This window comes from Mastomys coucha, unplaced genomic scaffold, assembly GCF_008632895.1.
Source record: "Mastomys coucha isolate ucsf_1 unplaced genomic scaffold, UCSF_Mcou_1 pScaffold5, whole genome shotgun sequence".
In the NCBI taxonomy this organism is placed as follows: Eukaryota; Metazoa; Chordata; class Mammalia; order Rodentia; family Muridae; genus Mastomys; species Mastomys coucha.
The window spans coordinates 102,128,056-102,150,656 of record NW_022196911.1 but is presented as its reverse complement, the minus strand read 5'-3'; the positions used below and the strand labels follow the sequence as shown (position 1 = coordinate 102,150,656).

At 52.4% G+C, this 22,601-nt stretch overlaps 1 protein-coding gene and 1 long non-coding RNA gene across 4 annotated transcripts; one reads left to right on the top strand and one right to left on the bottom strand.

The window, feature by feature from the left end:
- Nucleotides 1-20,689, bottom strand: Ace (angiotensin I converting enzyme). 3 transcript variants are annotated; one of them, XM_031352813.1, is made up of 25 exons: nucleotides 20,348-20,676; nucleotides 19,538-19,705; nucleotides 18,801-18,894; nucleotides 17,873-18,016; nucleotides 17,093-17,284; nucleotides 16,454-16,551; nucleotides 16,006-16,178; nucleotides 15,441-15,664; nucleotides 15,001-15,145; nucleotides 14,647-14,745; nucleotides 14,309-14,431; nucleotides 13,685-13,896; nucleotides 12,914-13,050; nucleotides 11,943-12,101; nucleotides 11,445-11,532; nucleotides 9,135-9,278; nucleotides 8,776-8,967; nucleotides 6,718-6,815; nucleotides 6,397-6,569; nucleotides 3,959-4,182; nucleotides 3,526-3,670; nucleotides 3,152-3,250; nucleotides 1,107-1,229; nucleotides 624-811; nucleotides 1-438 (listed from the first exon to the last, which is right to left on the bottom strand). In XM_031352813.1, exons 1-25 carry the CDS (start codon nucleotides 20,612-20,614, stop codon nucleotides 206-208), a joined length of 3,942 nt encoding a protein of 1,313 aa, XP_031208673.1. In that variant the 5' UTR covers nucleotides 20,615-20,676; the 3' UTR covers nucleotides 1-205. The 3 variants fall into 3 exon arrangements, with proteins under 3 accessions (XP_031208673.1, XP_031208675.1, XP_031208674.1); XM_031352814.1 differs by lacking the exon at nucleotides 1-438 and having other exon boundaries at nucleotides 800-811; nucleotides 1,107-1,272; nucleotides 20,348-20,689; XM_031352815.1 differs by lacking the exons at nucleotides 13,685-13,896; nucleotides 14,309-14,431; nucleotides 14,647-14,745; ... (7 more) ...; nucleotides 19,538-19,705; nucleotides 20,348-20,676 and adding an exon at nucleotides 13,183-13,406.
- LOC116077934 lies at nucleotides 13,468-14,831 on the top strand. Its single transcript, XR_004113379.1, has 2 exons — nucleotides 13,468-13,937; nucleotides 14,517-14,831. It is a non-coding gene; the product is annotated as an uncharacterized LOC116077934 (long non-coding RNA).
- Nucleotides 20,690-22,601: the final 1,912 nt, after the last annotated feature.

Here is a 22,601-nt window from a genome sequence, read left to right as displayed (position 1 = left end):
TGTTGGGGAGAACCTTTAATTGGATTCAGGGAGGCTGGGCAGGGAAGTTCAGCCAGTCAGATGCTGATTATCTAGAGAATGGGGGCTAGGCCTGGGGGGCAGCAAGGGAGGAAGGCTCAGCGAGGGTATGTTCCACTCAATCACCATGTACTCCATCCAGTCTCTTCTGGAACACTCCTCTGCTGGCCTTGCCGACAGGGTCACCTCAGGAGTGTCTGAGCTCCACCTCAGACCCAAACTGGGGCCCGCGGTGGGGCCGGCGGAGGCTGTGATGGTTATGGATGTTGTAGAGACGATGGGCGAGACCCACGGTGGCCAGCAGCAGGGCGACGCCTAGGAAGAGCAGCACCCACTGGCCCACGCGGGCCTGCTGTGGCTCCAGGTACATGCCCAGGAAGTTGACGCGGCTGGACTCTGGGAGGGAGCCTTCTGCACGAGCTGAGCGAGGAAGCAAGGAGACAGGGCGGTGGGCAGGGCGACAGGTGGGCTGGGGTCTTGTGTTCTGGCGTCCCTGTTCTTGCTCTGAGATCAGACTGGAGTCTGTCTGGACTGGGAATGGGGTTCAGCTCTATATGAGCTCTGGGAGCTGGGCCTAGGACTGGAGGCGGGGTGGGTGGTAGTACCCGTGTTTGGTGTCCAGGTGTACTCCGGCCAGCCCAGTGTCTCTCCATGTCTCCTGTTCTCGGTGACGAGCCATTCTGTCAGTGGCTTGAAGTAATTCATCATGGCAGAAGCTGACATGTTAGGCTGGCCTGTGATCAGCTTCATGGCCTCTGGCCACGGCTTACTGTAGCCCAGCTTCATGGTATCCCTGGGGGGAGCACCAGAGAAGGGAAACTGAGTAAAAAGGACCTGGATTCTCTTACCTAGTCTGACACTCTCTCTCCAAACCCATTTTCCCTGCCTAAACATCCCTTTAGGATTGGGAAAGCCTGAGTCGGTCTGAGGCTGGGCTGGAGAGGGGAGGGCCCAGGGACGCCAGTGTCCTCCTGGAGGTGACATGTCAAGGGTGATTCAGGCTCTTTCTGGCTGTTCTCGGTACTCCTAGAATAACTTTTAGTGGTTTCTCAGGGCCAAAGAGTCAAAGGAGGCTCAAGGACACTCACGCCAGGAGCTTCCCTGCTTCCTTGGATTGGTAGATGTCACACTTGTGCAGGGGACCCGTGTGCCCGGCTGCGTGACACAGTGCCTCGTGGAACTGGAACTGGATGATGAAGCTGATAAAGTACCTGGGGTGGGGGTAAGGGATGAGATGTGGCAGGGGTGAAGTGCCTAGACCAGAGGAAAGGTAGAGTGGGGTGGAGATGGAGGGGCTTGTCCATGCCAAGGAGACCCAGCCCCTCTGACAGTCACAGGAGACATTGGACGCAGTCAGGATGTCACCCCTGCCTTTGGTGCCATCTGAGCTCTTCTCAACTATGCCTCTATGGATACTGCCCCTCCCACAGGCTGCCTACATTCCTGCTAAGGGGACCCAAAGAGCAGGCAAGAAGAGCTTAATGAAAGAGCTCATCAAAGCCTTGGCAGGCTGTGTCGTTTCCGTGGATGTAGCAGAAGGCTAGGGATTGCTGGGTGGAACCTGTAGATGTGGTAGGGCCCTCTCGGTTGGGAAGGCAGCCGAACAGTCTTATCTGAAGTAGCAGAAATTTCCTGGTGGGAATCTGCCAGTCAAGCCCGGGCAACCACGCCAACTCTGGTTTTAAACGTCCTGCGTAGCGGAACAGGCGCCTTGCTGGGCACAAGCCATTTGCTACCCACTGCTCCCCTGCCATTTCATTTCCTCAGTGTTTGTGCAGGCTGCAGGCCAGTGAGATGTGTTTTTCTAGAGAGCCAAGTCTCCTTTGTTCACTTCTATCTGGATAACCGTGCTAAGCTGCGACACTATCCCCGGGTCCATCTCAAGGCAAGACTGAGTGCTGAGACTTTAGGAGCTCTGGCAGGTGGTGGTGGCCTGACCCGAGACCCCCTAAAGGTCCTCACGAGGGCGCTGTCTAGGTCAGGGCTGATGGGTCCCAGCAATGACTCTCTTTCTCCTTGGTCCTCTGCAACCTTGCAGAGTGCAGTCTTTCTTCCCAGGTCCCAGACTCCATCCGTCCTATATGTGCTGACTTTAGTCCTGGTGTCAGGGCCTGTCTCCCCATGGCTTCCAGAGATTACTAGAGGCAAGACCTGTAAGAAGCTTAACCTTCTTGAGAGGCCTTCTCTGTCCTCTGTGCCTTGCTCCCGGGTACCAGCCTGGGTACCATGGACTCTGTCCTGAGATCCGCCTAGTCACAGCTCTGGGTCCCACACCCATCCTTCCTCACCCTGACTGAGTAAGCGCCCCCTGAGAGCATGAGGAAGGAAAAGAGCTGCCTCGGCCACCTTAATGCTATGGCCAAATGACGCACAGGCCAGTGCGTTGACACAATCCACTTAAGAGAGTAATTTACAATGGAGGACCACGGCTACCAGGTCTCCAGCATGTTCTGTGTAGAAAGGCGGCTAAGTTGTTAGCCCTTGTGTTGAGATCAAGGTGAGACTATGGATACCCTTAGAGACAGAGCACATTGTTAAAGAACGTGACCTCTGAGCCTCAAGCTGATGATTAGCTTGTCCCTAAGCACGCGGACTCCTACATCAGCAGGGCCTTCCAACCCAGGCTGCAGACTAAGGGATATTTCAGATACAACTCAATATGTATTACAGGCAGTTTGTTCAATTGGAGCAAAGGGCCCACAAAGGGATCTTATCTCAAAACTAATCAATCAATGGGGCCCAAGTCAGTGTCCAGCCACGTGGCGGCAACTGCCCTGTCAGTGGTGGGTTGTGGTGGCTCACTTGCCAGCAGGATTGCTGTAAATTTAAGTCCTGCCTGAACTACACAGTTAGCTCCAGGCTAGCCTGGGCTGTAGAATAAAACCTGTTTTGAAATAGAAATCCTTCCTAGACTGGGCCTTGTCACTAGTAGCCAATCTTCTTGTTTAGTTGATGTGAACTCTAGTGTTTTCCAAGGAACATTTAAAGGAATGGTTTTGGTGGTGGGTGAGTGGACCCAGGCACCGTGTGTCATCAGCCAGCTCCTCCAGCATGGAGTGTCCAGTGACAAAAGTTTAAACATCAACCTGAGGGGACCACCCTTCATGGTGCCCTCTCCTCCCTTCACTCTTACCTGATGTATGGCACATTCGCAGGTATGTGGAACTTGGACCCTGGGTCAAAGTCACCTTGGGATCGAGGCACTGGAGGGCAGAGACCCTGATACTTCAGCCTGTCAGAGAGGAAGATGTGGTAGAAGGTGAGTTTAGGGAGAACCAAGTTGAAAGGGAGTGGGTATTTTTTTTTTACTTGAAGAGTGGTCCCTGCATCAGAATGTCCTCCACTCCTACATGCTGTGTTCCTGTGTACAGCCACCCCAGGGGACCCCTATCACTGGTGGGTGCACACACATATGCTTCACTGGCTCATCTGTAGACACTCAAAGCGCATGCAGACAATTAAAAAAGATCCCTTCCAATCCACACCCCCACCAGAGCGTTCTAGAACCTGAGGCTCCACCACTCCTGGTTGTAGTTCTCCTTGGTGATGCTCCCATCAAAAATCCTCCAGCGCCACTGGTCCATGAGGTAGCTGAACGGGATGAAGGCGATCTTGTCGAGGGCCATCTTCATTAGAAAGTTGATGTCATGCTCTGCCAAGAGAAAGAAAGAAAACACGGCCTCAGGTTCACGTCTGCCTCTTATTGGGGGGCTATCAGCTCAGGTCCATTCGGGGGAGGGGAGGAAGATGCTGAATCTCTTCATTCTTAGAATGATCTGTATGATTCCCTCTCAGGCTGGGTCCTCTTCCCTTCCTAATGGTCTATCTCAGATCTTTGCACAGGGAGGTCTACAAAAATCTTCCTTCTTCCCACCTCCAAAATATATTACCCCTTCTGGGTCCCCAGCCTGGTCAACAGGGTATCTGCTCTCTCTCTCACCGTAGCCACTGCCCTCACTACTAAGCAGGTTGAGACTGTGTAGATGCTTGGGGGTAGACACCGACAGAGCTAGCACATCTCCAATAGCTTCATGAAAACCGGGGTTGGCACCCTCCCGAAAGGTCATGGGTAAGTCTTTGTACTGCATGAAATACTGGACGTGGCCCATTTCGTGGTGTGCTATCACCAAGTCCTCCATGTTCACAGAGGTACACTGCTTGATCCTAGGAACAGGGGATAGGAGAAGGGGTGTTAGAATATCAAAGGCGCAAAGGGACCACAGTGCATGCATCAAATGAAGCAGACATGCTCCCCGTGTATGCAAGGAGCATGGCATGGTGGGAAGGAGAAATCCAGCTACCCTCAGACAGAGGTAGCCTGAGGGCCAGAAGTTTCTAAAGGTCATTGTAGCCCTTTAGTTCCCCTGAGTAGCTCCAATCCACCCTGTCTCTTGCTTTTTGACCTGCTCTGCAGGCCCAAAGACATAAATTCTGTACATTGTAGAATGTGTGTCCAGTGTTTTCCATGGCACACTTTATCTTCCAGGAGTGGGGCTTCCAGGGGAACTTACGGGCTGTGGCAATCTGAAAACCACTGAGTGGATCCACTTGAAGAATGCTAATGGCCAGGGCTGAATGACAGTGGGAAAGCAGTCCAAGCCAGAAGGCTCTGCCTGCCTGTGTTGATCCCCCTCTTTTCTACAAGCCGCTTCCAATGATGGGCATTCTGCCTGGGATCTAAGCAGAGTCTCCCAGTGCAGGTTCACCTCATGATTTTTTCTTATGGGGAGAGGGAGGAGGAGCTGCTCAACCAACCTCCTTGACCCACTGAGAGTGAGGTCTGTCTACCTTGTCTCTGACTCCCCATAGAAAAGGATTCCTACAGGAATTCTCATCTCCCCCTTCCCCGCCCCCGTGATTCCCCAATCCTCTGGTCAATTTACCTGGACCTTGCAGCTCCAAGCCCTAATGCTTTCAAAGGGTCCGAGGGTAGGCAGCACTCCCTAACCCCACAAACCCCGCTTTGTTTGAGCTCTAGTTTTGTATCCACTTGTCTTATACAGGCACTTCATCAGCGGGGGACGGTATCTCTGCCCCAAACCCAGACACAGTCTTCCCCTTTCCCTTTGAATCTCACTTGTCCTTGGGACTTTCTATAGCCAATAGAATGTGGTAGACACTTAAGGTTAAAGATAAAGCTGCCTGTGATCCCAGCACTTGGGAGCCTCAGGCAGGAGGACCACAAGTTCAATGTCAACCTAAGTTATATAGTGAGACTCTGTCTAAAAAGAACGATGCCGGAGGTAGGAGGGACCCATAGCAGACGGGACTCGGTGCCAGTTTTAAATTTAGCCACTGAAAAACCTGGCTGGCTTCTGCTTTAACTCATCTGCCAGCCTGTGCCAAAAAGATGTCTGATCAACCCCAAGCTGTTCCAGCCACACTAGCCAGACACTACACAGGTCACCTTGAACATTCTAACCTGGGCACTACATGTGGGGGAAAACTGAAAAACCCAGCCAGCCAATAGTCAAAACTAGATTCTGGGCAAACGGCCCCAGATGAGCTGTTAAAATGACCCCAGCTGTGTCTAGGGTGTAGCTTAGTGACAGAATGCTTTTCCAGCGTTCACAAAGCCCTAGGAGTCACTCCTCTCAGTGGCAACTAATTAAAGTTTTAAGAATTTATATATGTATGCTTGTGTGCACCTGCCATGGTGTGCTCATGGCCATCGAAGGACAGTATTTTTTGAAAGTCCATCCTCTCCCGGCACCATGAGGATTTGGAGGGTTAGATTCAGGCCATCAGAGGCAAGCACCTTTATTTTCTGAGACACCCTGCTGGCCCAGTTAAGCTTTTAAATACTCTGAGATGTCTGTCACTGCAGAGTAAGGACGCTTTCATCATGCACTGCCTGAACCCCTCCTGTAACGAACACCTCCTGCACTGCACACGGAACCTTGAGGATCATCTAGTCGTTTTATGCCACTAGATTTGGGGGCAGTCTGTCAGACAGCTGTAGGTAATTTAACGCGGCTTTATAAGGATAATGCCTTGTCTGTCACCATCGAGAGTGGGTTCTGTGTCAGGCACCCGAGCGCTATGTGCCCCCCTGGGTGCCAGTGGTGTACCTGCAGGAAGAGCCAGCAATCTGTAAAAGAGGCTTTGCAGTATACGTCAGCTTACATCAGGTCTGTGGCCTTAAGCATCCAACTGACCACGGAGAGCTGCCCAAAACTACTGGCTCATCTCATCTCTTAGGTGGAATTTTCCTACCTAATTCTCATGCCTGGAACTGGACCCGACTCCTTGATTCTCGATACTCAACTGCATCCCAAGCTGCCCCCATCTGTCCTGTTTACCAGTTGAGGGGATAGCCACAGAGCCATAACCTTGTAGCCGGGCTTAAGATAAGGGTCCTAGTTTCAATAGACAGACCTGAAGTCCTTGCCGTTGTAGAAGTCCCAGGCTGAGGCATGGCACACCACCTCCCTTCCATCGGTTGGCTTCTCTAACATGGACTTGTTCCAGAACTCAGCGGGCACAGGTAACAGCCCCAAGGAGGTAAAGAAATTGTCAGCTTCTTTAAAGATTCTTCTGGGTGTCCATCCCTGGAAGCACAGAGAGTTCTTTGCAAACTGGGGTCTCTGACTGACAGACACAATTGTGGCAGGAGCGAGGATGTGAGAGGGAGAGAGAGTGCCTGACCTCCCTTGTTCCCTCAAGAGGTCCACGGATGGTCCTCTTAGCTTCACTGACCTGCTTTTTCATGGCTTCTGTAGCATCTAAATTGGGGGCAGAAGGGAAGGGCGCCACCAAATCATAGATGTTGGACCAGGTCTGCGCCCACATGTTCCCTGGAGGCAAGTGGGAAAAGAGATGGCAGAAAGGAAACATCATTGTTTAGGCTCAGAAAAATCCTGCAGGAAGAGGGGTGAGATCCCAATCCTGTCAATCAAGGCAGTATCTCTTGAGTACCAACTGTCTGCAAACTGTGTTGGGTATTTGATGTGTATGTCTCCCACCTGCATACCCAGCCCACATGGTCACTTCCAAGATTAGTTGCACGTAAAACCCTCGCTAGTCATTAGGAATCAAGGTAGTCATTACTTCTCATGAGCAGTGAAGGAATCCTCCACAAGAGAAACCTGTAGTCCCCAGAGCATCAGCACCCATGACCACCACTTCCAAAGTGCCAACCAGCCCAAAGCACATGGCATGTAATGACTTGTAATCCTGCCTGCTCCCTAGTTCTGTGTAGCAAAGGGCCCTGGCTCTGGAGAAGGTTACATAATCCCAACAGAGGCTCATAACTCCTAAGTGATGAGATTGGTTTTAACTGCCAGGAAGGCCACTCTTGACCAGCTACTATTACAGTGTCCCCTCTGTATTATCTGAAGCCACCAGGACTCTGAAAGGACTCAGTCATCTCCTCTGGGAACGGCTGATGCCCCAGAGTTTGGTGTCAATTTAAGAGCCCAGCTCTGCAGGATTGGAGAAAAGGGGGACATTGAGAATGAATAGAAAGTTCAAAACTCTACATAGAGTCAGGGGTCTGCGATAACTGAGGGTGAGTGTACCAGAGGGAAAGCAGTGGAAAGAGATGAGAAGGGGATGGGAAAGCCAGGCAGTGGCGGCACACGTCTTTAATCCCAGCACTTGGGAGGCAGAGGCGGGTGGATTTCTGAGTTCAGGGCCAGCCTGGTCTACAGAGTGAGTTCCAGGACAGCCAGGGCTACACAGAGACCCCTGTCTCAAAAGAGAGAGAGAGAGAGAGAGAGAGAGAGAGGAGAGAGAGAGGAGAGAGAGGTGATGGGAATGTTTGGTGGGGGGAGGACCTATACTAGTACAGTACAGTACAGTGTAGTATAGTTTAGTATATTATAGTATATTTTAGTATACTATAGTATACTATACTAAAGACTTTCTTCTCCTCTCATCATTGGAGATGAAATTCTCAACCCCAGCCTGGATCTCTGGCCACCTGGAGCGTTCTGCATCCCTCCTGGGCTCTGTGCTCTTGGCCACTGAGTTGATGTCTACCTAGATTGTCTTTCAACTCCTCCAAAGAGGAATGGAGGAGGGCTAGGGTCTTGGGATGCAGCAATTCTCCAAGTGAGTGAGAATCAGACACACAGTAGAACCACCTTCTTGGGGGACATTTCCCACATGACCTCTAAATGTGCTCTCTCTGGCTTCACTGTTAGTAACACCACCAGGAAAGTGCTGACCCAATGGGGGCAGAACACAAGTTTTCCCCCTTGCTTCTCATCTCTTACTGTGTTGCTCCCCTCCCTCCTTCACACACTCAGGGTTATTTTAATATTGAAAGCCCTAAAAGGCTCTTTGCTGTCACACTCTGGCCCAGACCCTCCACCCCATCCCTGCCAAAACCTCACATCTTTCAAGGCTCATGTGGAACTTCCCCAAGTCTCACACCAAGACACCTGGATCTTGTTATCGCAGGGCATGATGGATAATGTAGTTTTCCCCATAAAAGATGGTATAAGGCTTGTACATCTTAATCCTGGGATGGGCACAGCACCAGAAAAGCTGGGGAGAGTGGCTCAGTGTTAGAGCGATTACCTGTCACATATAAGGTCGTGGGTTCAATCCTCAGCACCACAAACAAACAACGTTTGTGGTACGAAAGATGAGTGAAAAGGTTCCCCCAACACCTCTCCACTCAGCCTTGGCCACTCTCTCTCAGAACTTCAGGTTCTGTCACTGTTCTGGCTTGATCTCTGCCCTGTGGCTGGTACTATCCTGCCCCTTTATTGCCCATTGTCCACCTCCCTGAATCTGAACCATTCTTACCTAGCAGATGGGCAGGAATGGGACCATCCAGGTTGATGTACTCAGGCCCATAGTGGCGGTGCAGGGACCGGCGCACATAGGCATGCAGGTTCAGGTAGAGCGGCTGCAGCTCCTCATACAGTTTTTCCAGGTCTTGCTCCAAGCTGTCAGACTCGTAGAAGGATCTCCATGAGTCCCCTGCATCTGTGTAGCCTGCACAGGAGATACAGCCAAGTTCTCCCGACAGCCATCAATCACCCAATATGTCCCCGACACCTCTAGAACCCTCTTTGTCCCTAACCTGAAGATCCTAGAGGACCTCTGAGGAGTTTGAGGTGCTGGGGAGCAGCCAGCCAGAGGTGCCAGTACTGGTAACTCACCGTTGAGCTTGGCGATCTTGTTGGAGAATTCCACATACTTAGGGAAAAAGGGAAGGATGGCTCTCCCCACTTTGTCTCTCCAGCTCTTCCACGCCCATAGCAGTTCTTCGTATTTCCGGGATGTGGCCATCATATTTGTCAGATCTGGAAGGAAGGGGACGGGTAGCTTAAGCCTCTCATCTGTTTATGAGGAAACTTGGTCATAGAGTTTCAGAGTTGGGATAAAACTGGTAAGAGCACTTGGAAATGACAGAACGGTCAGGAAGTCTAGCGAGAGGGGGAAGGGATGGCAGAGAGGAGCTCCTAGGGTGCCCACCTGGGGTGATATGCTGCACATACACAACCTCCAACACTCTGAAAGGGATAGCCTTGTTCTTCTCTTATGAGCATCTTAATGACACACTTATGTGCACGAATAAGGCATGACCAGGCCATAGCAGAAACAAAAGGTTCTCTCATGAATTCTCCATCCCTGGGAGAAATGGTTTGTGGAGTTTCACAGGCCTGAGTTCAAGTTCTCTCTCCCACGGACCTATCTCTTGCCATATCTATAAACAAGGAAGTGACCTGACCGTGACCCGTCCCAGGGATCTGGAAATGAATGGGAGAGCTCTGTCCCTGAGCAGGGGGCTGTGCCTCCCTCATTGCTGTGGCCCTGGGGACCCCCCCCCAGCATCCTTTGCAAATTGTCATTGGGCTGAAATCAATAAAACAGTAGCTGCAAGGGCTGCGTAGGGACAAGAACTATCTTAGCTGCCCCAGAGAGGAGGATCTTGTGTTTATGTCCTGTGAAAGCCACTCTGCACAAGAAACCAGTAAGAACACACAGGTGGCATCCAACTCTCAGGTTGGGGTGAGGGCCACACAAGACCTCAGGCGCCTATCTTGAAGCAGGTGCCTTTCCCTCCTGCCCTGCCCTTGGCCTACATGGAGAAGGGCTTAGCGCATCTGATGTGGCCCAAGCCCTCACTGTTGAACTTGTGCTCTGGGTCTCTTTTCTGGAACATTCTATGTCATATACACTTGTCACTGAGAAAGGTAAACTTAATTAGCTCTCTTTGAAAAAGATTTGCTCTCAGAATTCCGTGCCTGCTTTCTGATGAGTCACTGGTCTTCACAGACCTTTTAATTACCATGTCTATGACCAGATGGCCTTGTCCTAGATCAAAACACATTTGGTGGGGATACCAAATGCTACATGTTTTTAAAATATCCACATTTAGAAATATACACCCAGATATGCATATATGCCCCAGGCGTTCTTACATGCCCATGTACGCCCACCCATGCAGACATACAGAAGGACAGACACGTTCCCTCTCCCTCTTTTCGTGCGCAGCCACATACACTGCCTATAGGGCAGACCCTGCCCTGGGACTCTCTCTTCCTTTTGTTTATTTTCCATTTCCCCTTCTATTTGTTATTGTTCTGACATGGGAGCTGGGGTGGGGTCAGAAGGAAACAACTTCTGGTAAAGATTCCTCTCAAAGAATGCGTATGACTCTAGCTTATCAGCCCTGGAAAGACTGGGTTGTGAGAGCATCTGTGTGGGTATTGGTGGGGCCAAAGTGAACCTTGGCAAAGGAGACACAGGCTGCAGAGAAATAAGTATTGGGAGAGAGGTGGTTATGAGCCAGTTCATCACTGGTTTGCTTCGGAAAGGTTCAGTAGCGGGAGGGATGATGTGGAACAGTATCAGCTAGGAACAGGAGGCCAAGTTCTAATTTGGCATTTCTAGGGCTGTGGGACTCTTGTATGATTCATCTTCTCCCATTTCCTTTTCAGGAATCTCCCTCAGTGAGGGAGGGGGTTCTTTTTGTTTTGTTTTGTTTTTCCAAAACAGGGTTTATCTGTGTAGCCCAGGTTGCCCTGGAACTCATTCTGTAGACCAGGCTGGCTTCTAACTCAGAAATCTGCCTGCCTCTGCCTCCCAAGAGCTGGGGTTAAAGGTGTGTGCCACCACTGCCCAGGTAGGGAGGGGGTTCTAAAAAAAGTCGGAGAAGGTGGAGACTTAAGACTAGAAGGTCTGTGACTCTCCTATTTGTGGTCTGAGCCTCTGAGACACGTACTTGAGAGTGTACTGCTCAGAGGGGCATGTAGAAGGAAAAAGAGAGCCGAGGAATTCTGGGCAGTGAGACAACCTTGTGGGGCAGAGGGTTGGGGAATTTTGGATGGGGTTCTGGTTCTCAGTTGGGGCACAGCAGTTCCACCGGTGGAAACTAGTTCAGGAAGCCCTCCCCTTGACAGCATCCTCATCCCTACCAGCCAGTCCCCCTCCACCACCTCTCTTTCACCCAAGGGTGCTCTCACCAGGCTCCAGGGGCAGACAAGTGCCATTTGTGTAGCAAACGTTGGCTACGCTGTAAGTTGTCTCCATGTCTAGCAGGATTTTGTTGTACTGTAAGGGGAAGAAGAGGGTAGTGAAGAGCCCCCGCCCATTTCACTTTGGTGCCAGGTACTATGGGTGGGACCCATGGGAGCACGTGCCCTCAAAGTGTTACAGTTAGGGGAATTGCAGAGACATGAAGACATGACCCCTATTTTTTGTTGTTATTGTTTTTCGAGACAGTGTTTCTCTGTATAGCCCTGGCTGTCCTGGAACTCACTCTGTAGACCAGGCTGGCCTCGAACTCAGAAATCCTCCTGCCCCTGCCTCCCAAGTGCTGGGATTAAAGGTGTGCGCCACCACTGTCCGGCAGACACGACCCCTATTAAGACTTGACAAATCAAGAAAGCAGTGTGGACCCAGACCCTGGATGTGGTTCAGTTGCTAGCAGTCTCCTCTCCCTGCTCTGAGTAGCCACATACCTCTTCTAATTCCTTGGGAGGCAACACTGCCCGTTCCATGTTCTGAACCTTCTTTATGATCCGCTTGATGGTAGAGTTTTGAAAGTTGCTCACGTCAAATGTCTTGGCCCAGGTGCCATATTTCAGGGTGTGGTTGGACACTTCCTTGTTTTTCTGAAGCTGAGGGCACAAGTGGGTGGTGTTACAGGCTCAGGATGTTTGGCATGGCCTCTGTGTAGGAGGGTCTATAAAGGTGGTGGTGAGGAGTGTCGTTCCATTAGGCTGCTATCCCTGCCCTGACAAACACCCTTCACTTGAACCTGGACATCTGCTAGCATATTAGGTATAGTATGCGACCCTCGGCAGACACCTGCAGCCTAGCAAGTAGGGAGAGGAAGCTTAGCATGCTTTAAGTGTCATCAGGATGAAGGCAGTGTGTGTTAGATGGAAGCCCCAGCCTGAGTATTCAGGGATTGCAGATTTGAAATGGGAAGAATTCCACTGCTTATGCGAAACTGCCAAGGGGTGTAACGCAGGAAGAGAAGTTAAGGTACCAAGGACCCAGGGGTTGCAGCACATAGTGGGTCTTCAGTCAACATTAGCACCCAGTGGTTGGAGCATATGGCTAGTTGGCTTTCTGTGGTATAATGAATACTCTTGTCACAAAGGAAGGAACAAGGGACAGGGGAATGTCAGTCCTTTAAAGAGTGACATTAACATCACTTATGTTTTATAACATTGATGTTATAACGTTATAATGTTATAAGTCACTGACGCACAACGGATTACGGTCTGAGAACCCTAAACTCTTTAGTAACGGTAACAAACTAGAGAAATTTGCTCAGGGGTGGAGTCCGAGCCCACTAAATTGGAAACAGAGTATTGTTTTAAATACTCTGTTCAGACTTTTCACCACTTTTGCCATCTTGATGCTGTGTGTGTGTGTGTGTGTGCACACGTTTCATGTTGGAGTTGGTGGGAGTGGTTCCTACCAGGATCTTGCTGTTCTCTATGGTAATGTTGGTGTTATAATGCCAGTTGGCCTCTGCGTACTCGTTCCACAACACCTGGGCTGTCCGGTCATACTCCTCCACGAACCTGTCAGCTTTGGCTTCATCAGTCTCTAGGTCTGTAGGAGGTGAGGAGGAAAACAGACAGGCCTTGCCTTCCTTACCACAAGGTGTGGTCTCATTGGAGTTCCCTCCTGCTGGCCCTTGGCTCCTTGCCCCCTCGTGGCCCTGCCCCCTTCCAGGAGTCCCACTTGGAATCTGGGTTGTCTGGCTGATGGCTGCTTGCTGAGTTGTTGTCTGGCTTCTGGTTGTTGCCTGGTTTGTTATCCCCTGGTTGGTTGTCACGTGGTCAGTGGTCACCTGATTCAGGACCAGTAGAGGGTGCCCACAGCAGAGCAGCAGAAAGAGGAAGATGGGCAGTCCTGGAGTAGCCCAACCTTGGCCCATGGCCGCAGGAGAGCAGAGCCCTGCAGCCCCCACCACTGGCCAATAAGAGCCGAGCCTGCAGTGTGACCTCATAGAGCAATGTGCCAGCCAGCCTGACCCCAGGGGCCCTCAGGCTTGGGCACACCGTCTCTAGGACAGACATACCCATTTTTGCTGTAGGGCCCCGATGATGAGCCCGGGGGTGGCTTGGCACTGAAGCAAAGGATGCCAGGGCTCAGCTGGCAGCAAACTGACCAGGAAACTGAGGCTTGGGCCTAGAGGCCAGGATGCCTCTTGGTCCCAGTCCACCCTCACTCAGAGCTTTACCAATGCCCTCTGGGTAGTTGTCGGGTAGCGGTGGACGCCACTGATACTCTGGCCAGCCTAGGACTTCGCCATTCCGCTGATTCTGCTCCTCCAGCCACTGGTTGAGCGGTTGGAAGTACTCCAGCAGTGCCTTGGCATCCAGGGCATCTGAGCCTACCAGGTCCTTCAGCACCTCCTGCCAGGGCCTGGAGCAGCCAGCCTGCAATACCTGCCTGCCAAACAGAGTGACCACTGTGGGCACAGGGGACACAGGGTGGGGCCCACCTCAGTGCCATTGCCCATCTGTCCCTCATTAGTAAAAGAACTCTAGGGTTGGGGGTCTCTATGAGGTTGGTAGGGGATATTTGCCTAGCCCATGACAGCTGAAGGCCTGTTTAACAAATATTTGATATGTAACAGACAGAGGAAAGAGGGAGGGAGAGACAGAAGGAGGGAAGAAAAGAGGGAGGGAGGTAAGGAGGGAGGAATGGAAGGAATATGAAGGAATAGAGGAGAGAGGGAAGAGTTACTCTACAAGAGGCTGTCTTTGAGGTGTTCCAACCAGAGCAGGCAGCTACCTGCAGAAATGCCCTTCACCAGCCTCTTCCCTCGGCCCCCCTCTTGTTCTCCATCTCTGCCACCTACTGGAGCTTGGCCCCCGCCTTGGTGGACTGGTAGATGTCACACTGGTGTAGTGGGCCCTGGTGGCCTGCCTCCTTGCACAGTGCTTGATGGAACTGGAACTGCAGCACGAAGCTCACAAAGTACCTGCGGGCATAGACAGAGGGGCTAGAAGGAATGTGGGGGAGCTAGACAAAGGTCCCTTGCTCAGGCTCTATCCGGTGTCCTGCAGGTGACAGCTGGACTAAGGACTGTCTGTTGGGAAGAAGGCAGAAATGGAGCATAGCCCAGGAAGGAGCATTCTGACTGTCAACCTTTGGGTCCGAAAGAGGACAGAGCAGGAATGTGGGTAGAGAAGATACCTGATGTATGGTGTCACGCTCGGGATGTGAAACTTGGCTCCGGCATCAAAATGGGTTTCATTCCGGGAAACTGGTGGGCAGATCCCCTGATACTTGGTTCTAGAAGAGGATGTTTAAATCCTAAGGGCCTAGGCTGTACAGATTGCCTGAGACTTGCAGAGAAGACACTGGTTCCACCCCTCCTAGCCCACCGCTTCCCACGCATCTCTTCCCCAGCCTGGAAAATGCAGAAGACTTCCTGAAAGTGAGGTTTCAGCAGGAAGGGAGGAGGGCAAACGTTGTTAGAAAGGAAGGGACAAGACTGGTCGAGGCAGGAGGTGCCCTGGGTAAGACTTTTCCTAACCCTCTTCTCACCGAAGATACCACCAGTCAAAGTTGTAGCGAGAGGGTGGGGTCCGTCCACTGAAGACCTCCCAACGCCACTGGTCCACCAGGTAACCAAAGGGCAAGAAGGCAATTTTCTCGAGGGCCATCTTTAGCAAGTAATTGATGTCACTTTCTGTCCAGAAACAGGAAGAAAGAAAAGGAGGAAGGAGAGTGTCCAGCTAGGGCAGAGTGGACCTGGGGGAGGGCCACCTGGCAGGAGGTTAGGCTGGACAGATAGAGAAGGGTGAACCTCAAGTTCTAAGCCTTGCTTAGACAAGGACTCTGGGTGAGTGCTAAACTCGGGGTGTGTGTACCTGGGGTCTCAAGTTAAAAATAAGGACAAGACGGAGTGGGGAGCAGTGGAGATCTACTATGGTAGGAGATCTGAATGAGCCAGGCTGGATACGCGACGCCCCCTCACCCCATACCTATGTCATTGACAACATGGTCCAGCAGGCCGATTTTCTGCAGATGCGCAGGGGTAGAGACAGAGAGTGCAAGCACATCCCCAATGGCCTCATGGAAGCCAGGGTTGGCACCTCTACGCAGAGAGACATGCAGGTCCTTGTACTGGAGATAGTACTGCACATGGCCCATCTCGTGGTGCACCGTGGAGAGCTGATCCATCGTGACCCGTGTGCACTGCTTAATCCTGGAGTGGGGATGATGGGGATGAAGGTGATGCTGAGGGCAGGGACAAGAGTACTGGGGAGGCTGGTTCTGGAGGGACACAGGGTCAAGGAGGACTCTGTCCTGGGGTGAGGCGTGTTTAGGAGCTAGCAACCCTTTTGACCCTACCCTGATCCACCACCACTCAAGCCCTCCTCCATGCCAAGGCAACACAGCTTTTGTTCCTCAAGCTGCAGGGATAGTGAGCTAATGGGACGGTACGCCATATTGTCCTGGCATAGAGCAGTTCCCCCCATACAAAGGCAGGTCTGTATCACAGCTGCCTCTTTAGAGCCCCTGTGCACTCCTCTCCCCAGGTCTGACCTGAAGTCCTTCCTGTTGTAGAAGTCCCAGGCAGAGGCATGGCACACCACCTCCCGTCCATCAGTTGGTTTCTCCAGCATTGACTCTGCCCAGAACTCAGGAGGCATGGGTGAGAGACCCAGCGAGGTGAAGAATTCCTCTGATACCCGGAACATGTGTGTGGCATTCCAGCCCTGGCCAGCAGGCAGGGAAACAGGTCAGGAGGTGGCCATATGGAGTCATGCCTTGAGCTCAGGGCTAGTGATCTCCTCCCAGGACAGCTTCCAGCCCAGGAAAGGTATCTATGGCTCGGTGGCCTCACTTCCCAAAGGTAGGGCACTACTGACCACAGCTGATCACTCTGCCACCGTGGACAGAGACCCTGGGTCACTCTTGACTGTTGCAGGGGAGGGGAGGGGTCCCATGCCTATCACATGACCCTACCTGGGACCTGACTCCCAGAGCTTACCTTCTGTACCATTGTACTGGTGACATCGAGGTTGGGTTTGTCTGGGAAAGGCACTACCATGTCGTAGATGTTCTCCCAGCTCTGGGCCCACATGTCTCCTACGTGGAAGAAACAAATGGGACAGCTTGGTAGCCTGCCCAGCCATTCCTGTGTCCTATATATGCTATCCTGCATGGGTGTCAGCACCTATATACCCTTGGACCAAAGGACGTGTCTCCTGACTCTCTGTGGGCTCCACAGGACTGGTTACTGGTGTCTTTTCTGATTATGCCAGGATCCTTCACCGAGGGGCCACAGGCTTCCAGGCTCATAGGCTCATGTCCTCAGATATGGTCTACAACGAGGCTGCTGCTAACCCCAAACCTGCAGCCAAAGCCATTGATTTAACCCCTAGCTCTGCTTTATGCCAGTTCTCTGTTGGTGCTAAATTCTTGCACACTCTAAATAAACTTCAGTGTCCCCTTCTGTAAAGCAGGATTCCAGGCTGGTGGGGACCTTGAGCCATAGTGGCTTCTGTGTAAGGAAGCGATTGTTGTGATGTTCCACACGCTCCAGGCACTGTGAGGGTGGCCCATCTTCCCTCTTCTAGGCATCCTCCTGCACTCAAGCTCCTCTGGGTAGCAAGATCCAGGTTCTTACCCAGCAGATGAGCGGGAATTGGCCCCCTGAGATTGATGTATTTGTCCCCATAGCGGCGATGCAGTGCGCGGCGAACGTAGGCATGGAGGTTCAGGTAGAGGGGCTCTAGTTGGTGGTAGAGATGCTCCAGACTCTCCTCAAAGGAGGGGGACTCATACCAGGAGCGCCAGTAGGCTCCTGTGTCCGAGAAGCCTAACAGGGTGGGAGAGTGCAGGTCAGGCCCAAAGCTCTGGCTGTCCACATCCTAGCTTCAACTCTACCATTTTCCTGACTCCAAGCAATAGATTGAAATTGTTGCTCATGCTGGCCTTGAATTCAAGATCTTCCTGCCTCAATCTCTCAATTTCTGAGATTACAGTTGTGTGCCATAACCAACCCTCCAGCCCCTCTTTTTAAAGCCAGGGACTCACTGTGTAGCCCAGGCTGGTTTCAAACTCCCCATTCTCCTACCTCAGCCTTTCAAATACTGGGATTACAGGTTTGGGATTACACCATATCAAAGTCCACTCTAGGATCCAGCAAAACAGGTCTGAGAGCCCAAAGAGGTAGAGAGTCTTAGGGCTGGGAGCAGTGCAGAAGTATCAGTAAGAGGGACAGGATAACAAGGTCTGTTGGCTGCAGATTTCATACCATTCCCACTAGCTATGAGATCTTGGGACCACCAGACTGGCTGTTTTGTCTAGCTCAGGGACTTGGGGCTCACTGGGGACATCAGACAAGAATGCCTTATAAGATAGGAGAGGTGGCTGTCTGTCCATGGAGAGAAAGATGTAGGCTCACCATCTTGTCTGTAGGCTTCATTACTGAGGGCAGTAAAGTCTTGATAGAGAGGTTTCAGTGGGATTCCCACAGCATCATGCCAGCCCTCCCAGGCAAACAGCAGCTTGGCATAGCTTCGTGAGGAAGCCAGGATGTTGGTGAGCTCTGAGAGAGGGGAGCAGGGTCAGTTAGGAAACCAGAGGTATACACTGGTCTTCATTCCCACCAGCTTCTACACACATCACAGTATCCCCAGACCAAGGGCAGCCTATGGGCTCAGTGGGATGAGTCTATCCAAAGAAAGCACTAGGCAGGACCCTACTCCCGGGAAAATGTCTAAGGCAGTTGACACAGAAAGGATATTTAGAGGTAAGAATAGACAGATTCTCCCATGGTTCATTGCATAGAATGGCTGACCTTGTGGTGAAGCGCCAAGGGCCCCAAGGCTTTTGGGAGGCTTTTGGAGACAGTGAAAGGACCCCTGAAAGGAGAGCTAGGTGGCCAGAAGACGGCTCAGTGGTGAAGGGTGGACTAGCCAAGTGGTTCTCAACCTTCCTAATGCTTCCATCCTTTATACAGTTCTTCATGTTGTGGGGACCCCCAACCATAAAATTGTTTTTGTTGCTACTTTACAACTGTAATTGTGCTACTGTTGTAAATTATAGTGTAAATATCTATGCTGGGTAAATATGGTCTTAAGTGACCCTTGGAAAGGGTTGTTTGACACCCCCCCCAAAAGGGTCGCAACCCACAGGACGAGAACCACTGTGCTAGAGGGTCCCTGAAGTGAGTTTGCCAGAAGAAGCAAAGGTGTGGGGCAGAAGTGGAGATACATCTGCACATTCCAGCCCCAATGGGGTACCAGTGCCTTTGATTTACTGATAAACATCATCCTAGAAGTGACCTGAAAGGACCAGGAAACCCCAGTAGAGATGGGACAGGATCATACCTGGCTCCAGGGACCAGCAGGTGGCAGTCTTGTTGGGGAAGCAGACCTTGCCAGTGGAGTAGATTCTGCTCATGTTGCTTAGCAGAGAGTTGTACTGCCAAATTGGAGTTGAGGAAATATTAGTGACCAAATATTAGCCCCAGGAGTTAATCTTCCCACCCCCTTGGCTGGGAGGAAGAAGTGGCCTGGAGAAAGGACCGTGACTCAGACAAAGCCACACAGTTCTTCCAACTGCTACTCTACTGATACCCCGAGGTGGTACTGACCAGAGAGCTGAGACAAGCATTAGCTTGGCCCCAGCTCACAGCGGGCACGAATCCCTGCTATCCCCTGGTCTTGGTGCTGTGTCTGTTTACTCTTGACTCTGTGTGTGTGTGTGTGTGTGTGTGTGAGAGAGAGAGAGAGAGAGAGAGAGAGAGAGAGAGAGAGAGAGAGAGAGAGAACATCTCTTTGTATGTGCAATGTAATTCTGAGTGTGAACTCCAGGGCCTCACACATGCTAGACTTAGACCAGTCAGCCACAGCTCCTGTATTTGATTTTTCTACTCCACAATATAAAGTAGTTTGCCACATTGTGCATCTGGAGGGGAAAAGCCCGTGAACGACACTCTGTTTCCCCAGATTCCTGATAGCCAAGGTCCGCACAGACTGTAAGTCCCTTCCTGTCCGCTAGGCTGCTTTCCCAATCACAATAGGCACTTGGGGCGCTCAAGTTCTGCCTCCACCCTCGGACCCACCTGCTGCCGCTGGGCCAGGGGCAGGTTGGCAGGTCCTAGGGTCCGAATAGATCCGATGATCCTTCGCAGCTTTGAGTCAGCAAAGTTCTGCCACATGGACTCATACAGCTCCTTGGCCTTCTTGCCCCAGACCTCTGTAAACTCCTGGTTGAGCAGGGCCGCTTCCTCCTGTGATCACCAGGGTGATAGAAGAGTAGTCCAGTTTAGGAAGACGCCATGTAGAAGAGACTATGGTCCTGAGAGAGCAGAGGTTGGCTAAGGGCTTCTAGATCCCTTGTTCCCGCAGAGATTCTGTCCTGGAGATGAGCTTGCAAGACCAGCGCCCCTCCTCCTGAGCCCTGTGGCTGCAAAGTGTGGTAATCTAATTCAAGGGAACAATGAAGGAGAAAATTGGGGCCAAAGTAGAAGACAGTGAGTGGAGGGCCAGGAAAAGAAACTCAACAGGAGGTCAGGCAGCTGCCAGAGGCAAGGGCTCCGGAGCCAAGCCGAGTACCCAGTACACAGCCATTGCCCCGGCCCTTGTGCCGCTTCGGGAGGGTTTTGGCCTCGGAGGATCCAGCTTCATTCACTCCATTCCTGTGTTGGCATGGATCACGTGCCCAGCCCGTACTGGAGCATCATCGGCTGTCTAAAGCGCAGAGCCGGTGGGAGGGTCCGGCCTACGGCAGGGGTCCCATTAGGGACCTCAGTGCTAAGGGTCGAGGCTGGGGCCCCTGGCGCCTGCTGCCCGCCCCAGGCGACTGACCGCAGGCCTGTGATTGGCCGCTGCGCCCTGCTGCGCCCCGCCCCCGCCCGGGCCCGGGCACCCACCTGGCGCTGCGCATTCTCCTCCGTGATGTTGGTGTCGTACGCCCAGCTGGCCGCGGTGCTCTGGTACATCACCACCTCGGCGCTCGAGTTATAGCTTTCAGCGAAGAGCTGCGCCCCTGCCTCGTCCGCAGAAAAGTTGCCCGGCTGCAATCCGGGGTCGAGCGCCGCGGCGGGCGACGGCGGCAGCAGCAGCACCACCAGCAGCGACAGCGTCAAGAGCGGAGGCGACAACGGCCACGGCCCTCGCTGGCCGGACGCAGCCCCCATGGCGCGGTGCGCGCGGTGCGGCGCTGCCCCTTCTCCCGTGCCGCGACCGCCCTGCGGATTATAAAACCCAGCCACCGCCGCCTCCCGACACACCCCCACCTCCCCGCCCCTCCGCGCTTCCTCCTCGCTCCAAAGTCCCCGGCAGCGCGAACCCGGCTGATTCCCCGCCCGCCCTGGGCAAGGGGACCCCTGAGAGGTCAGGGAGCAGCCTGGATGGAGGGATGGGGCTAGGTCGGGCTCTCTCGGAGGAAGCTAGAAAGGGGTCCCTGCCCGCTGCAAACACACTGCTGTGGCCCAACCGTGCCCTCTGGCTGCCACCACGTAGTCTCAGGCCACAGAGCCCAGCAGGTTTGGCATAACCCTCCAAGCCTTTCCGGGCTCTTGAGTGACAAGGGGGGTTGGGGGGGATGGCTGGCTGGTGCCAACCGGGATGGACTTTAAGGTTGCCGGGTCTTGGAGGAAAAGGGTCGCCTGCGTGGATGCAGGACGCTTAGGTGTCTTGACTTGGTGCTGCAGATGTGAGCAGCCAGTTCACCTTTGGCTGTTGAGATGCCTCAAAATAGGGTCTATTCCGCTCTGGGGGTGGGGGAGAGCCATAGGATAGGCTACAAGCACTGGCGCGCCTGCCCCTCCTCTTTGAGTACACAGCTGACAGTCGACTGTTCAACTCACAAGAACCATCACGCGTGGTCCTAACAGAGCCCTAGAACTTCGCAGTTGCATGCTTTGAGAGCTAAAAAAAAAATGTCTTAGAGATTACAACAAACCCCTGCTTTTTAAAAATGGAGAAATTACCCCTGAGACAGATTGGCTTCAAGTCACCTCAGGTCTCCACACTCCCTGTCTCCTCCACCTGTCCCTCAAAGTGACAAGCCTGGGGGAGGGAGGATCATGTCCTCTTAATGCACCAGGAGGCTGTGGAGGCTAACCTCTCAGCACCAGAGCTGTGCCCCCAAAGAGGTGGGAGGACCCTTGTCCTTACCAGATGGGGTGACAGTGTTCACGCAGGAGATTGTGTGACCTGGAGACTCAAGAGTGAGACTGTGCTGTCCTGACAGGTGACATGGTCCCAGAGAAGAGGTCCTAAAGGGGACTGGTAGAGATGGAGAAAGGAGGGAGGAGCAGGGGGCCACCTGGTGAGAAGGTAGGTGGCCCATATTGCTTGAGCTCCCAGGATTTGAGTGTTGTGGGTTATGTGTGAGCTGTTGTGTTTCCGGAGGAAGCAGGCTCTCCTGGTGGAGGTTTAGGAGGGGACTGTGAGAGTGGTACCTATGGAGTTCAGAAAGAGGATGCTGAAGAGGAGAATGAGCAGGCCGTGGTAAGTACAGGGCTTAGTTTGTACTGAGGAGCTCATCTGGCTTGGTTTGTGTTGTTCTGTTTTGCTTTATTTTTTTCCTCTGTTAGAAACAGAACTGAAAGCAAGGAGAGAGGAAGATAGGGTGGAGCTGGAGGCCCGACTTGAGTCTGAAGAGCTCCTGAGTACCAGGCCAGAACAGTGGGAGAGCAGGACGTCCTTTCTGCTGGCTCATTCTCAGGCCCAGCTGTGTGGCAGTGTGACATCCTCTATACACTTGGGTTAGGGACTAAGTTCAGGAGTGAACCATTCGGCCTTACAGAAGACGTGATGAAATCAAAGGCTAGCTACTGTGATAAAATAATCTAACCTTGCTTACTGATAGCCTGGGTACTTGGGGTCATCGCCCTTCCTCCCTCAAGGGGACAACGTATTGTGAGAGCTTGTTGAAACCCAGGGCTTTTCACTATGGAAGGGCGGCTAGAGACTCAATCAATCTGCATTATTCTCTGGGGGTTTCCCAGAGCTTAGCATGTACCTGTCACAAAGAAGGGAGCAGGAGGATGACGTGCATGACTGGTGTTTGTGCTCACACTCCTGTTGGGAAGCTCCTGGTCCCTGCAAGAGTGATCTATGAAGAACCAAAACCTACCAACTTGAGATTTACAGTAATATAGACATTACCACCCTGAA

Bases quoted from the DNA above. Each gene is read 5' to 3' on its own strand.
- Ace (XM_031352813.1), bottom strand. From the start codon at position 20,614: ATGGGGGCTGCGTCCGGCCAGCGAGGGCCGTGGCCGTTGTCGCCTCCG. The intron at 17,285-17,872 runs GTGAGCCTACAT...CCACCCTGTTAG, and splicing joins TGAAGCCTACAGACAAGATG to GCTTCTCGGACACAGGAGCC. The intron at 12,102-12,913 runs GTAGGAACCACT...TTGTGCCCTCAG, and splicing joins TAGAGAACAGCAAGATCCTG to CTTCAGAAAAACAAGGAAGT.